The sequence below is a fragment of the Bombyx mori genome, chromosome 17 (genome assembly GCF_030269925.1).
Source record: "Bombyx mori chromosome 17, ASM3026992v2".
NCBI lineage: Eukaryota > Metazoa > Arthropoda > Insecta > Lepidoptera > Bombycidae > Bombyx > Bombyx mori.
In genome coordinates, this window is record NC_085123.1 from 761,901 (window position 1) to 778,205 (window position 16,305).

Here is a 16,305-nt window from a genome sequence, read left to right on the forward strand (position 1 = left end):
ATTTCTATCAATCAAAATATGCACCCTCGGTCTTCAAAGGCATTTTGGAGTGCCTCTCAACCATCGGAACTATTTCGCTGCTAAAAAGTTGTTTAAACTTGCAAAAAAGTAAGTCTGTTGGTGCAAGGTCTGGTGAGTACAGTGGTTGTGTATTATCTGTGTGCAAAACTTCCAACTGTAAGTTTTTGTAGCTTAGAGACTGTCCGTAGCGCCGCAGGAGGTCGAGCGTTGTCGTGTAGGAGGCGCGGGAATGAGCAATGCTATTTCTCAAGAAGCTGTCTGTGGTGAATTAATCCGGCACTAGACGACCAAACAATGACCATGACTTTTTTAGGGGTAAATTTTCGCTTAGAGCCTTGTTTAGGTGTAGCACTAGGGCTAACCAACATGATGATCGCTTACGATTATTAGATTAAAAGAATAACAATTTTTTAACAAAATTGACAACTTGGAAGAGGAAAAATATAGGGATATTTATTGAAAACTAGCTGACCCGGCAGATTTCGTAGTGCCTCAATCGATAAATAAAAGACCTAAACTTTTGTGTAAAATAAACTTAAAACAAACAAAAGGAATCCGTACGACGGGGGACATATCAAAGGAAAAAAAATTATATTTTTATTTAATTCCGAGCATTTTCATATTTATCTACCTTTTAAACCTTCTTTGGACTTCCACAAATAGTTCAAGACCAAAATCGGTCCAGCCGTTCTCGAGTTTTAGCGAGACTAACGAACAGCAATTCATTTTAAATATATATATGATTTAATAGAAGTTTTGGTTTATGTTCCAAGCATTGAAAATACATTGAAATTTTAATTAAAATGTACCTACGTACATACAACGGGCACCCTTCCTTAAATTAGTAAGAATTTGTAGTAACTCTTATTTATTATTAATATATGTACATTAAAAAAAAATATGTTTATGTTATAATAAAATTTATTTTATTAAAATTAACAATTAAATCAGACTGACTGTCGCATTGGCTTTGACGTTTGAAAGATGTTTACAATCTTTAAGTCACAAACATTCGACAATCAGTGGATATTATCCGAAAAGATATCCAATAGTAGTACACAGCAATAGTCTTGTCCACACATAATTGGATCTTAAAAGTCTTCAAACTCACTCATCTCGCCCCAGTTTTTCCCAACGGAAATTGACACCGGGAGTCTGATTGTTAAAAAGCAGTGTCGCCCACAATCTTCCATCACTTCTTTAATTATACCTAAATGGTAAATGAATAGCTCCAAGTATAGTTTTCGCCCAAAATAATGTGGAAAGATCACGTTGTACAAATTGTTAATAGGTAAAAATGTAATCGGTGCTTCTCAACTTTTTTATAGAATAGACTTTGATTAGTATACCTAGTATAGGTATATAATGGTAAACATTTGACATGATTTGATTTACATTCATCCAGAAATAAATGATTCATTGTCAGAGAATACGGAGAATAAAAATATATACTTAAAGACAAATTAATGTTCTCAAATATTTTTGATCGTGTAACGGATCACAAATGACAAAAAAACATAAATTGCTGTTTTACGAATAAAATATCAAATATTAATTAGATTGACGCATTAAAACAAGTTTCATTTACGAATCGTTCCACATAATTATTTTAACACTGTTGAATTAAAATAAGCTTAATTCAAAATCTTAAAAACATAAAAAACGAAATAATTATATAATAATATATCAATCGCGATGGCAACCCTTCGCTGTCCATGCGTATGAAAGCATCCACAAGTTGTCGATCTGTGTGCTGGTTGGAACAGCGCCCCTAGCGGCAAACGTAGGCAAACATTTCAACTACATACAAATTTGAGTTAACTTTTACGCTATCGAGAACGTTAAAAAGCTCGGACTAAGCACACAGATATCGCCTTTGTATTGTTTCACAATCGTTACCGGCTGCTCTTTTGATATCTTCATCGGCCACCTCCCAAACCAGCTCGTCGTGTATTTGAAGTAACAGTCGGGCTGATACAGGAGGGACCGCAGCTCGAAGCCGAGCTTCCGTCAGTACCATTGCCGTTTTGCATATGTCTGCGGCTGATCCTTGAAGCAATACAATTGAAACATGTTATTAGTCAGTGAGGTGCTATTTGATCGGTGGTTCGTTTCGGTTTGACGGCCTTGAATCGCAGTATTAAGATCTTGGTCGCTTGCTTTAGGGCAACCGTCGGCAACCCACGTCTCTCTGACCCCTCGACTCTATGACCCCTCGACTCTATGACCCCTCGACTCTATGACCCCTCGACTCTATGATCCCTCGACTCTATGACTCCTTGACTCTATGACCCCTCGACTCTATGACCCCTCGACTCTATGACCCCTCGACTCTATGACTCCTCGACTCTATGACTCCTTGACTCTATGACCCCTCGACTCTATGACCCCTCGACTCTATGACCCCTCGACTCTATGACTCCTTGACTCTATGACTCCTTGACTCTATGACCCCTCGGCTACGGCTCTTCCGAGAAATGCAATTCAGGCACGAAATATTACTCATTATCTTGCCTTATAAAGGACGAATACATTTTTGAAACACAAGACTATAATAAAATATTGTTACCGAGTCCTGGCAACCCCCGACCGAGAGCCAGCGCTAAAACTATAAAAACGATCCCTCGCTGCGCCTTGGCCTCTTTTTTGTGCGTGGCGTTCGTGTGTGCGGTTCTTGTTGAAACATGTGGACTTGTGTAATTTTAACAGTTTTCGTTAATAGTAAATTGAAATCATTTTGTTAGAAGTTTTGTTAATTCAGTGAAATGTAATTAGGCCAGTTCTGTGTTATTTATTTCTTTTTGTTAACTACCTCACTTCTGGTCGATAATAATATGTTAAAAAGAATGAAGAATTGAATCAATTTTAATTGTGTAAAGTATATTTGGCTCTTTTGGCTGACAAGGTTGCCGACCACTGCTCTAAGAGAAACATTTAATATCGTTATGTCGGGGCTCATATACAACACGGTCAACTTCCAACTCACCGAGCAATTTTAGCTGGCCTAGAATAAAGAAGAGATTGTGGTATTTTTTTTATTCATTAGATGGGTAGGTGAGCTCACGGCCCAACTGGTGCTAAGTGGTTACCGAAGCCTATAGACATCTACAACGTAAATGCGCCACCCACCTTGAGATATAAGTTCTAAGGTCTCAAGTATAGTTATAACGGCTGCCCCACCCTTCAAACCGAAACGCATTACCACCATTTTAACATTACAAAACTTCTGCATGTGTTTACCAATAAGCAATGCGACTTTGCTACAAATTTGCGTTGTAACTTTTCACTTTTTTTTTTTATTCCTACCTAAGCTGATAGCCTTGAGAGGCTATTTCAGCGTAATCTTAACTAGTAGGTGAGCTCGCGGGGCTCAAACCGGAGTGAAACTAGCACTAGCTAGGGCTAGAGCAGTGCTTCGCAGAATCTAGCACCGGATCGGAAACGTGACCAACTAAAAAGATCCGGCGAGAAACTCAGTGGGCTGTGTTTATGGGTTAATTCGCTCGTCCAGTCCTTCGTCGCAAGCGACGGGTTCGACGAGGACGGTGACTGGAACTTTTCACGCCACATCCCAAAATGTACCAAATTGAACTCCAAGCAAAAAATGGTGCTTAGTGTTAGAATCCAACCTTGTACTACAAAATTGACCGCCTGCCTCTCAGCCTGCGACCTCAAAGTAAAGTCTGCACTGCTGATGTTTCTGAAGTGCCTGACGCGGCCGCAGAGCGTGGCCAGCTTGCCGCCGTCCTGCGCGCAGCGGGACACTACGGAGCGCCCGAAACATTTCAAAGCGGGAAATGTTCCTGACAAAGGGATTAGATTTTATTTATTTATTGCTTATATGGGTGGACGAGCTCACAGCCCACCTGGTGTTAAGTGGTTACTGGAGCCCATAGACATCTACAACGTAAATGCGCCGCCCACCTTGAGATATAAGTTGTAAGGTCTCAGTATAGTTACAACGGCTGCCCCACCCTTCAGACCGAAACGCATTACTGCTTCACGGCAGAAATAGGCAGGGCGGTGGTACCTACCCGTGCGGACTCACAAGAGGTCCTACCACCAGTAATTACGCAAAGTATAATTTTGCGGGTTTCAATTTTATTACACGATGTTATTCCTTCACCGTGGAAGTCAATCGTGAACATTTGTTGAGTACATAATTCATTAGAAAAATTGGTACCCGCCTGAGATTCGAACACCGTCGCATCGCTCAACACGAATGCACCGGACGTCTTATCCCTTAGGCCACGACGACTTCAAAAACCGTGTATAGTTACAACGGCTGCCCCGCCCTTCAAACCGAAACGCATTGCTGCTTCACGGCAGAAATAGACCAGGTGGCGGTACCTATCCGTGTGGACTCACAAAAAGTCCTACCACCAGTAAGATATTTATGAACTGATGATATTTGTCCTGAGTTTTCTTATCTCGTGTTTTCCGCGCCCTTAACACAGGTGAAACACCCGATTCGAAGCGGCTTAATGTGAATGGTTGTTCGTTTCAACTTATTGTAAACATTAATTTTAAAAAAACATCCCAAAAGATAGACGGTAATGTCACAGAAACATCTGCTAACAAATAAATTAATTCTGGTTTGAAGGTGAAGAGAATAGTCTAGAATAGAACAGAGAATACAAGGAAGTAGACCGGAGGCATCACGTAGTGGACTGTGCGCTAGGGTTTGGTTATTGAAGGTATCAACAAGCAGGATATTAAACTGCTTTATGTACAATTTCACAATTAAATCTTTTAGATATATCGTAATCTGCGGTGCATGTGAATCCTGTGTAAGGAATGACAAATGAATGAGAACCGTGAACCCATGTCCACCCGAAAATTTAATTCAGTGACTTACTGTTGAAGCTGGCCGTGACGGTGAGCGTCTCCTCGTAGCTGATGTTGAGGATGTCCATCAGCTTCTTGGAGCCGGCTCCGTACAAGCTCGCGTACACTATACGCTTGGTGCGCTCTCTGTCGTCTGAGTTCACCTCGCTTTCCGGTTTATTTAACCTTCAAATCATATGAAAACTCACTTTTTTATCTTTTGTTAATGCACTGTCGATTGCACCTATTATTGAGGTGACATCTGCCATGAACTGCGCGTTTGGGATGATATGGACATGTGATGAGACGAAATGAAGATGAGGTTGGTCAGAGAGTGTTAACTATGAATGTGGAAGGATATAGAGGAAGAGGTAGACCTAAGAAGAAATAGATGGATTGCGTGAAAGACGATATGGGTAAGAAGGGAGTGAGTGAAGAAATGGTATATGATAGAAGAGTATGGAAGGAGAAAGCATGTTGCGCCGACCCCAGGTGATTGGTAGAAGGGCAGGATAATGAATGATGATGATGAATGATAGAAATAGGCAGAGTAGTGGTACCTATCCGTGCGGACTCACAAGATGTTCTACAACCAGTAAATGACACCAATGAATAAGGTATGACTTATGAAGATAATATGGTTAGCTAACCGCCTATCTGCCGATTCAATTTGGAGGCCCACGCGACTCACCAGCTGGCGGCGAGCACCTTGAACAGGTCCCTACTATTGAGTGCGCGCGTGAGGGCGGCGTCGGCGGCGGCGTGCGCGAACACGCGACACTCGACGTGCCGGAAGTCGGCGCCCAACAACGACCGGTCCGCGCCAGACACGTACACTGAACGAAAGCTCAGGGACGGACCGCCGTCGGAACAAAAGTTTTATTTAAATTATCTACATATACATACATACATACATACATACATACGTATGTGAAGCAAAAACTTTGAACCACTTTTTACGAAAATTGCGTCGGAAGCAGTATGAAATTCCTCACTTATAGTGTATATAGAGAAGGATAGATACGAGGATAGAATCGATCATAGAGTGGAATCGATTCATATTGTTTGTCTATCTATAGTGTAGTCTTGGCGAAAGCTGCGATTGTGGAAATATAATACCTAGTCTTTGAAAATAGGATTATAATAATATGCAAACTTATAATTTCGATTAATAATAGTCGAATTTCGACTACCGGGGGACCACTAGTTATTATAATATTGTGTTATCCTACTTTTAGTATGCTGTTCAGAATAACAAAAATAACGAACATTTTAAATATATTCAAAATGATTAAGTTATTGTTGCCTGGGAGCGTGCAATCTAAATGAGATTATTGCCACAGACGTCAAGTTAGTATTTTCTAGATCAACCTTAATTATTTAAATTCTAGACAAAAAAATTCAATTTTAATGAGATAGGTATTTATGTAGGCAATCAAACCAAATAATACTCAAATATTAAATGTATATCGAAGAGTGAAAGGCTTAAGCGACATTTATCGTTATAGTTAAAAGTGCGTTTTATTAGCATCGACAGTTTGATGTTTTTATTTGAACTTCAATTAAGTTTCAGAAGAAGAAGAATATCAGCCCACAGACGTCCACTGCTGGACATAGGCCTCCTCCAAGCCTCGCCACAAAGATCGGTCCTGCGCTGCCTGCATCCAGCGGATCCCCGCGAACCTCGATAGATCGTCGGTCCATCTTGTGGGAGGGCTACCCACGCTACGTCTTCCGGTACGCGGTCACCACTCTAGAACTTTCTGGCCCCAAGGGCTATCCGTTCTAAGAGGAATGTGCCCTGCCCACTAACACTTCAATTATTAATTAAGTTTACTCCATTCAAATACTTCAGGAAGTTTTTTTGTTATGATATTTTTTCCAAATTTTAACCTTTATATGGCTCTTCTGTAAAGTTGTAAACGCTAAATAACCTTTCACCTCTCGATATATTATATAATTCATTTAAATACCTAGTAGAATAGACTACCTTTTTTCGCATCATCCGGAAACATTGAAAGACTAAACGGTGTTTTAGGTATGGCTTGTAAATTTGGGTTATTGGAAGCTATGCGCCCCGTGGCCGCGGCTGTCTGCACCCTGGATGGAATCGTCAATCAAACAGGAGACTTTGACTTAAAAAAGTAATTTAGTAATCTTCATATCAGTTCAAGGCTTTTTTTATTGCTTAGATGGGTGGACAAGCTCACGGCCCACCTGGTGTTAAGTGGTTACCGGAGTCTATAGACACCTACAACGTAAAATGCGCCACCCACCTTGAGATATGAGTTCTAAAGTCACAGTAGGTATAGTTACAACGGCTGCCCCACCCTTCAAACCGAAATGCATTACTGGTTCACGGCGGAAATAGGCGGGGTGATGGTACCTACCCGTGCGGACTCACGCGAGGTCCTATCACCAGTAATTACGCCAAATATAATTTTGCGGGTTAGATTTTTATTACACGATGTTATTCCTTCACCGTGGAAGTCAATCGTGAATATTTGTTAAGTACGTATTTCATTAGGAAAATTAGTACCCGCCTGGGATTCGAACACCGGTGCATCGCTCGACACGAATGTACCGGACGTCTTATCCTTTAGACCACGAAGACTTTGACTTTTTGAAGACCCATAAGAGCTGCGTAGTGGCCATCAGGTGGTATCGCGTTTGTCGCGTGCGTATATTTTACCAGCAAGTAGGGCTCACCAAGTGGCGCGCACGAGCCCGTGGGCCGCATGCTGCGCCACCCCGGACAGGAACGTTGCGTGCGCCTTGTGTAAGCGCCGGTACTCCAAAATCAGCCTCGGGAGTGGGTGGACCGAAACTAGACTCCGTAACTAGAAGACACAGTTTAGCTTTATACAGATAATGTCATCATCTCATATTTTCACCTCAGCAGCTCAAACATGCCGCTTTTGCTGCGAGACAACAGTGAACAAAACGCGATTTTGATTCGAGCGTGGGTCAAAGTAGCTTTTTAATTTTTCAATCTTCAGTGCCACGAATTCACATTGTTCAGCCATAAATTTGAAACATTCTAATTTTACGGTGCTCTGTCTTTTTCACATCCACACACACACAAATCCGATTTTAGAATTGGACCACAAAGAAAACACGTTCGGAAACGCGTAATACCCTAAAATTTTAAGATATTTGTAATAGAGAAATAACGCTTTTTTTTTTTAAATAGTTATTTCAATCTATTCCTGTTCATTTCTATGACTCCTAAGTAATATGTGTTCTCACTGCTGAGGTGAAAAGTTATGTATGCTACACGAGAACAAAGCTTTTTGCTTCTCTTGCTGTTGAGTTCCGAGCAAGCGAAGGATTCTATGATTCATTCACGAGCGTAGCGAGTGATTCAATGTTAGAATCCTGAGCGTAGTGAGCGTAATCAGCACTCTAAACAAAAAACAACTTTGTTGCGCAAATAAATCTTGTATGAGTTATCGGCACACATCGACAGAACAGCTTATATCATTGACTTTCTTTGAGCCGAGGTCTGAGTCTCCAAGCGACCGAAAGCCACTGTCGCAAGCAGCCCCAGAGCGAAATAAAACAGTTTTATGCCAATGTCGCTACCAACATCGCCAAATGTTCATCCTCCTCCCGCTTAAAGGTGGATGTCGTGTGACTATCCTTTGATCTTTACTGTGATGTTTACTGACACTTGCTCGGACACTGGTGCACGATACCTAAATCGGCACCAAAAAGTCCCAATTCTGTCACTAATATTTATAACAAAGTAGCTGTGTGTATGTATGTATCTATGTTCCTTAGACTCTGAAGAAATGTCTCACTCGATTTCGATTAAAATACCAAGAAGTTACTGTAGGGTGGTCCAATATTAATAGCGATTAGGTTAAAGATTGACGACCAGCAAAGAATTCTGAGTTTGCTTTTCCGTATTGAAAATTAACCACAAAAGCAGACGAGCACTTGACACATTAACAAAACCTGTCAGGAACAAATATTATTGAATGAATAGATAGATGAAAATGTGTACCATGGCTTCAGATGTAGATTTAGCACCCTTAGAAACTGTCTCCCTGATCTTAACATGGCATTTCGTGTCTAGACCCAATTCGTCGTACAATATAGCCCGGACTTGCGCAGTGGAATTAATCTGAAACGACTTCCCGGCTGCGCTGTGACACTCCGCCTCTACTTCTTTGAGTTTATTCAAAATGACATCCTCCATGGATTTGAGCTTAACCATGTCTACTTTGATGCCATTGTGTTCCATTCCTACATGTGGTATTAATAAAAATAATGACCTAATTAAAATTCTATTTATTTTAATTTGAGGTAAATGAGCAGGTTAGCTGAAACCCGATTTGGTGATAATCAGCATCCGCGGCTCCTAACCACTATAACTGGGACAGCTGCCCGTCGTCGGACGTCGAAGTTTCCGTTATATTGGAATAAACGATATGAACCTTCACTTATCCTAATGATGGGGCTAGTTCGTCGCGAAGTACCCTTTTTTTTTTGGGCTGGGGGCCGAACCTCCTACGAGGTCCCTATGTGGGACTTGACGATCTGCAAGGTGTTGGGAGCAGACCGCGGACCCAAGGAATTTTAGGGCTCTACCCACTAAACGACTCCCCTGCACTCTTCGCCCAAGCGTCCGATCCCCTCCAAGGTCATAACCGGGATGAGGTAGGGGGGTTACCGCGGAGTACCTGATATAGTGCGTGGACATTTCGCTTGGAGGTGAAAGTTAGAAGCTTTAACAACACCTGTTGCTGAACACATTTCAGAGTTGGCTGTGCCCCGGACATTGTCCATGTCTATGCCGGTGACTGCTCACCATGAGGCGAATCGTATGCTTATCTGCCTAAAGTGACAATAAAAGTCCCTTAATGACGGTGCTACGTGTATTGTATCCGATTTGTTCCTCTGTGAGCAGACGAGCTCACGGTCCGGGCCATGCAACAGTAGGGCCGTAATGACGCTCTCCTGATGATGTCCGTGGGCTCCGGTATCCACTTAGCACCAGATGAACCCTGAGCTCATTTACCCCTTTATTCAGATATGGCATCATTATGTTAGATTCTTCTCCGCACTGAAACTGCATCCCCATCCGTTAGTAGTCATGATGCTTTAAAAGCTCCCCTCTGCAGGCCCGATCAAAGAAAAACCTTTTGTTATTTGAATGTTAGTGTAAAAAATCTATGTAGCAGTTTTATTCGTTAACACAAATTAACAATAGATTGTTAAAATTTAATAGGAACAAAATAAACTGTTAGTTACTTACCAGCAATAATAGGCAGAAGCTTCATTTCTATATTAACAAAAAGATTCCATAGGTCAGCTTTTGTTAAAGCTTCTAACAGCAACTCGGCTGACTCCTCTAAGATAGTAATGTACCAAGCAGCTTTTTGCAAGTTGCATTCCGTAGCTACAGTGTAGGTAGGTTTGAAAGAAAGAAGTTTTTGCACATCGGAAAAGTTTTCCGGTGGGTTATCCGGGTCCAGGAGACGTGACCCTATCTGTAATATTTTTGTGTTTCTGAGTACAATTGCAGGATCTATTCATAACATTCTGTTGTTCCCGGCATGCCGTATTGCAAGGATTTCTGCGCAGCTAAGGGAGGTATTTTTTCATACCGTCCGCGTTGTTCTTATTGAGAATTATCACACGGAAATTTGAAGTAGGTACAATTTTTAGTTTCACTTATATAAAATGAGGGAATTCTATTGAAAAACACAGCTATAAAATCAAGTGTGGACGTTGCGTTAAGGCAACATACTGCACTCCACGTGAATTATCCGAGCGCATTATATTGAATTTCACTGACATGAGATGGACAGTCTCACCGCCGTGGCCCAAAAGAAGTCTCATCTTACCCTAACACCAACCAGCTCTGTATTGAATTTCTAACCAGAAACAATGAACTTTATTTACGGTGCCTCTGCATGACCCTAACATTGCTGACACCCAGGGAAGGTGCTAGCCACATCACGCACAGGCGGGCCGCTTCCTAGTGTATGGGCATGCGCCACACAACAGTCTAGACTGTTCGCGGTTCGATAATGGGTCGACGTGAATGCGACCCTCCTGTGTGCTTAGTGCGAGTTTTTAACGTTCTGGATAGCGTAAAAGTTAACTCAAAGTATGCAGTTGGAACAGCGCCCCTAGCGGCAAACTTAGGCAAACCTTCATACAAATTTGAGTTAACTTTTACGCTATCGAAAACGTTAAAAAGCTCGCACTAGGCACTGAAGCTTTAGTTACGCAGAAATCCAATAGGACAGTAGCTACTAATTACATTATGAAGATAAAACACTATTTTCTTTACCTTCACATCTATAATATTGCAGTTTGTACATTCTGTACATTCGATCCCGTCATTAGCAAGATAAATAATTATGTCCTTGCCATCATAGCAGATTAGTTTGTTATTATTAAAAAAATCTTTTAAAATCCTATAGAAAAAAGTCTCAAGTTAAAAGTTTGAAGTCTCAAATATGTGTAATGTGGTTATGACACAGCACAGGTGGACCGACGACCTGCTGAAGGTCGCGTGGGTGCGGCCTGCACAGGACCGGGCGTAGTGACGACCCTAGGGGAAGGTGGTGCCCCGTGGTAGGCTGATGACGATGATGTCAGCAGGGCGACCTACTACACGTACAGAATCGTACCCGTTAATATTCTTGGACACGAGCGAAGCTGTGGTTTAAAAGAATTAAGATGTACATTTTACTCCAGAGTCAAACTATTTTATTACGATCTTGATTCGCGTGCCTCTCCCAAAAATTAAATGCTCATGTTGATCTTTTTACGATAGGTGTCCCGACGAGGTCTTCGTTCAACTAGTATTATGTGATTACTGGAGCTCATAGACATCACAAACGTAAATGCCGTCACCCACCTGGAGACATGGGTTGTAAGTCTCAGTTTAACAGTACAACGGCTGCCCCGCCCTTCAAACCGAAACGCATTACTGCTTCACGGCAGAAATAGGCAGGGTGGTGGTACCCACCCGCGCGGACTCACAAGACGTCCCAGCATCATTAAATATGCAAATTATATTTGTTCCGTATTTCATTTTAATTACAGGATTATTATTATTCTTCCTTTAACGTGGAATTCAATCGTGAACATTAATTAAGTACGTAATTCATTAGAAACATTGGTACCCGCCGGCGGGATTCGACCACTGCGTCAGTGGGACCGCGCGTCTCATCGAGGACTTCAAGTTTGAACGTATTACTATTGAGTGCCTAAATCTTAAACTCACTTTACGCCGACCTTTCTTTTGAAAACGTAAAATTTATCAACTAAATGGACTATAATACCAGTGGGCTGGCAAGTATCGTCTGTATAATGGAGGCTTAGCTGACAAAATCCGTTGCTGAAACAAACCATTGCAATTTTGTAATTAATTGTCATTTAATTCAGTTGGATTTAAATGTGTTAACACTGTAGGGGAATGCTACCCCGCCCCGCTTAGCTTACTATGCAGTTATTGTGACGCGAATAAACATGTAATTATAATACGACCGTTTATAGCTAATTGGTCTTTAAAAGTTACCCCCTGTGCCTACGAATTCCCTACGCTATTGTGATTGCGTTGAACTGCTTTCCTAAAACCTACCTGTAATACAACATGACCGTAGCTGTTTGATTATTAACTTCAGATAATTGAGTAATATCATTGGTGTTTTCATTGACATCAATCAGATTATAATAAATTTCTTTGACCGGTATCTGGGATTTAGTCGGAGCTACAAATTTCGATTTCATTTTTTTATTGTTTAATTCAGAATCCATTGCTTCTTCTTGATTATGTATATCTTCAATCAATTCTGTATTTAGCGGCTTACTAAATTTCATAATACCGTCTTTATTTGCTAGTTTTGCTTGAATCACTTTCTTCTTTGAATGTTTTTTTGAATCGATGTGTTCAATTTCACTTTCAAAATGATCAGGCTTTTCAGCAATCTCTACCGATTTTCTTGTGTTAATTAAATCAGTTATTCCTACATCTGAAACACTAACATTTTCAAGCCAATTCTTGACTGCCTTCGTATATTTTTGTTTTCGGAGATTAGCTTTCTCTGGTAAATATAAGGATTTTCTTTCTTTCTTTTTAAGCTTCATCTTAGATTTCGTTTTCTTTAGTGCAACTTCATCTTTATAATTTTTTAAATCACAGACAGCTCTATCAGTGTAGTCAAATGATCTTTCTTCCACTTGTTGATCCAGTGCCATTACCATATCACTTGTGGTGAGTACATCAATATCGAACATAGCATCCCAATTATTACAGTCCCTCGAGTTATTGTCTACTTTAGTAGAAACGCAACTATCCTTGACAGGTGTCCGTTTGGGATTTTCATAGACAGGACCATCAGTATAAGCTGCCTCGTTGACAATATTATTGTTACTGTCAGCAATTGAATCAATACTTATTATTAAAGATTGTTCGAGTTCATTGTGGTGAGTGCTATCCAAAATATTCCGTGTTGAAATTTCTTGTGGAAAACTAAATTTATTACTATCTGAATCGTTTTGAACACCTATAGTTGTGTCATTGTTTTGTAATTCTTTAGGTATTTTTTGGTTGTTTGTATCAAAACTGCAAAAAAAATACAATATGACAAGCTGTAACATGTTTGTTGTTATTTTTTTACATCAACTTCGCTAAAGCGCGAGACAATATGGACAGAAAACAGAATATAAGGTACAGTAATGCAATGCTAAAAAATCAGATCTAAGCTACGATGATATAGATATGATGTAAGTATAATTTGCTAATTGTTAATATTTTAAACTACCCCATTAAGCTTTCTATACGAAGTGTGTTATGGGTCACTAATCTTTTGAATCGATATTTCAAAAAGGTAAAAGTCGTGTGAACTTTAAAAAACTAATATAACGATACAAAGATCTTCCGCCGAGCGGGTGATATTGATCGGTAGACCGACGGTCCGAATGTTGTTGTTCGGATCTGGTATGTATCCAAGATTATCTTGAAAACGTCGTAAGTGAATTTCAGGCATCTGCTAATATCTTGCGTTGTATGATGGCTACATCTTCATAGACTATGTAATGGTAAAAACATAAGTGTTGACTTACTTTAATACTTTTTTGTTTTGAACGGGCTTACTTCGGCGAGTTACGTTGAGAACACCACGCTGACGCTCTGAGTAAAAAATAAAAATGTTATCGAACGTATAAAATCCAATAACAGCAGAATGGCGGGTTTTTTTTTTTGCTTAGATGGGTGGAGGCGCTCACAGCCCACCCGGTGTTAAGTGGTTACTGGAGCCCATAGACATCTACAACGTAAATGCGCCACCCACCTTGAGTGAGATATAAGTTCTAAGGTCTCAAGTATAGTTACAACGGTTGCCCCGCCCTTCAAACCGAAACGTATTACTGCTTCACGGCAGAAATAGGCAGAATGGTACCCTACCCTTGCGGACTCACAAGAGGTCCTACCACCAGTAATTACGCAAATTATAATTTTGCGGGTTTGATTTTTATTACACGATGTTATTCCTTCACCGTGGAAATCAATCGTGAACATTTGTTGAGTACGTATTTCATTAGAAAAATTGGTACCCGCCTGGGATTCGAACACCGGTGCATCGCTCGACACGAATGCACCAGGCGTCTTATCCTTTAGGCCATGACGACTTCAAAGTAACTTTAAGTTTACCGTTATGCATTTTTTTTTTAAACATTGAAACCACATTGAATAAACCACAACGATCGCTAAGCGCGATCGACATATCCACCTTGCTTAAGTAGCGGCCTCTTTGGAGAGAGTTCAGTTTAGTATGAAAATAGCATATTCACTAATTTTGTTTATATTCATTAATTTTAATCAATATACATATCGTTAGTAAACAACATTTAGAATAGATTCTATAAAACCGATGTATTTTTTCGATTTGAACGAGAGAACAAATAGACAAGTATCGAGTCACTAAGCGACAAGACAGGAAGGCGGGCAATGATAGCCTATTCTGAGTATTATAGGAGCAAAGTACGATCGCGAACCACTGGTAGGACGTATTGTGACTCCGCTTCACCATCTTTGCTCGTTCTGCCACGAAGAAATCTTACCATCTAATTTGAAAACTAATTTAAAGTGCTTTGGTCACATCTCCAAAAAGAGGACTCGGTGGAGGAGAGACTAGTGGTTCAAGGCCAGGTGGAAGGCAAGAGGTCACACGGTCGATCACCAACCCGCTGTACTGACCTAATGAAGAAAGTAACTGAGTCCAGTGTCCTCGAAACGCTCGAACCGCCAGATCTGAAAACGCATCGCCTGGACGACAATCCTTGAAACTAATGAGGACCTAACGAATGCAACACGTCTACATCGTCAACGCAACCACGACCACTCGGACAAGAATGTCGGACTTAGAAGTTTGAAAACCGGAACAACGCCTTCGCTAACAAACAAACTTCGAGTTCATGTTTAAAGTTAGGTGGCAGCATTCACGTTGTGATATCTATGTGCTCCGGCATACATTTAAAATAATTAGGAGGACTGTGAGCACGACCGCTAAATGAAGGCGACAAAGAAAATACCGTGGACATAAAAGTAAATGTCACAACCAACTTACCCTGAAATAGTATGTCTAGACTCAGTCGTATTGCATTAAAAGAGCTGCTTGCAAAAAACAGAAAAGAGGATATATCAACAACTATTTCAACAATAAATAATAAAAAATATACCTGTTGTGTATAAACATATTAGTGTTTTAAGAACTTTTTTACCAAACGATGTCAAATGCTTTTCATAAATAAAAGGATTAAATCTATTAATTCTATTAAATTGAGACTGCATGTTTACTGCTTTTCGGTTTCCCGCCAAATGTTTTTTTTTCATTCAACTGCTTTTTTTTAATTAAGACAAAAAAAATTTTTTGGAGCTTGTGGCCTGGTATAGCCTCGTTACCTTTAGGCCAAATTATGACAATTCTGGTGATGCTATTATTGCCAATGTCTATAAAAAATTTAAATGTTAAGTTTATAAAAATCTTCAATTAAAAAATAGATACATATTCTGATAAATGGAAAATGAAATGATGAAAAAATGAATTAAATTTGCTTTATTTGAAACTGTAATTAATTGGGATGAAATTAATTAACACGAAAAGAGAAGAGATGAAATAAAAACTCAGTAAAATAGTGGTTATAAGACTATTTTATCTGATCAATGAGAATTCAGTGGACCTTTTGGAAGAACGTGAGACAACGTCCAGCAAGTTACCATTATTATCGTTTATGCTTACAGAAACATTTTTAAATAATACAATTCACACAACCTCGCACCTTACGTATCGCTAAAAAGCTAATTAGATTCGAACCAAATAATATTGACGGATCTTATATATTCTGTTGATAGCGGTAAATACACATTTCATACTTTTCTAATACATATATAAATATATAAGTTAGACAACCAAATGATTTTTTAAATCTTGA

General features: G+C 40.0%; 1 protein-coding gene across 1 annotated transcript; it reads right to left on the reverse strand.

Annotated features, from left to right (window-relative positions):
* Positions 1-924: 924 nt before the first annotated feature.
* LOC101737846 (DNA polymerase nu) lies at positions 925-15,754 on the reverse strand. Its single transcript, XM_062673237.1, has 14 exons — positions 15,553-15,754; positions 13,939-14,005; positions 12,455-13,438; positions 12,098-12,211; positions 11,156-11,282; positions 10,112-10,346; positions 8,858-9,099; positions 7,558-7,688; positions 6,839-6,948; positions 5,540-5,684; positions 4,880-5,034; positions 3,651-3,824; positions 1,921-2,070; positions 925-1,231 (listed from the first exon to the last, which is right to left on the reverse strand). Exons 1-14 carry the CDS (start codon positions 15,704-15,706, stop codon positions 1,113-1,115), a joined length of 2,907 nt encoding a protein of 968 aa, XP_062529221.1. The 5' UTR covers positions 15,707-15,754; the 3' UTR covers positions 925-1,112.
* Positions 15,755-16,305: the final 551 nt, after the last annotated feature.

What these genes read in the sequence shown, in the direction of transcription:
- LOC101737846 (XM_062673237.1), bottom strand. Translation starts at nt 15,706, where the DNA reads ATGAAAAAAAAACATTTGGCGGGAAACCGAAAAGCAGTAAACATGCAG. An exon ending in AAAAGAAAGGTCGGCGTAAA is followed by an intron (nt 11,283 to 12,097) that starts GTGAGTTTAAGA and finishes TTTTTTCTATAG; the next exon opens with GATTTTAAAAGATTTTTTTA. An exon ending in AGATATCAAAAGAGCAGCCG is followed by an intron (nt 1,232 to 1,920) that starts GTAACGATTGTG and finishes TTTACCATTTAG; the next exon opens with GTATAATTAAAGAAGTGATG.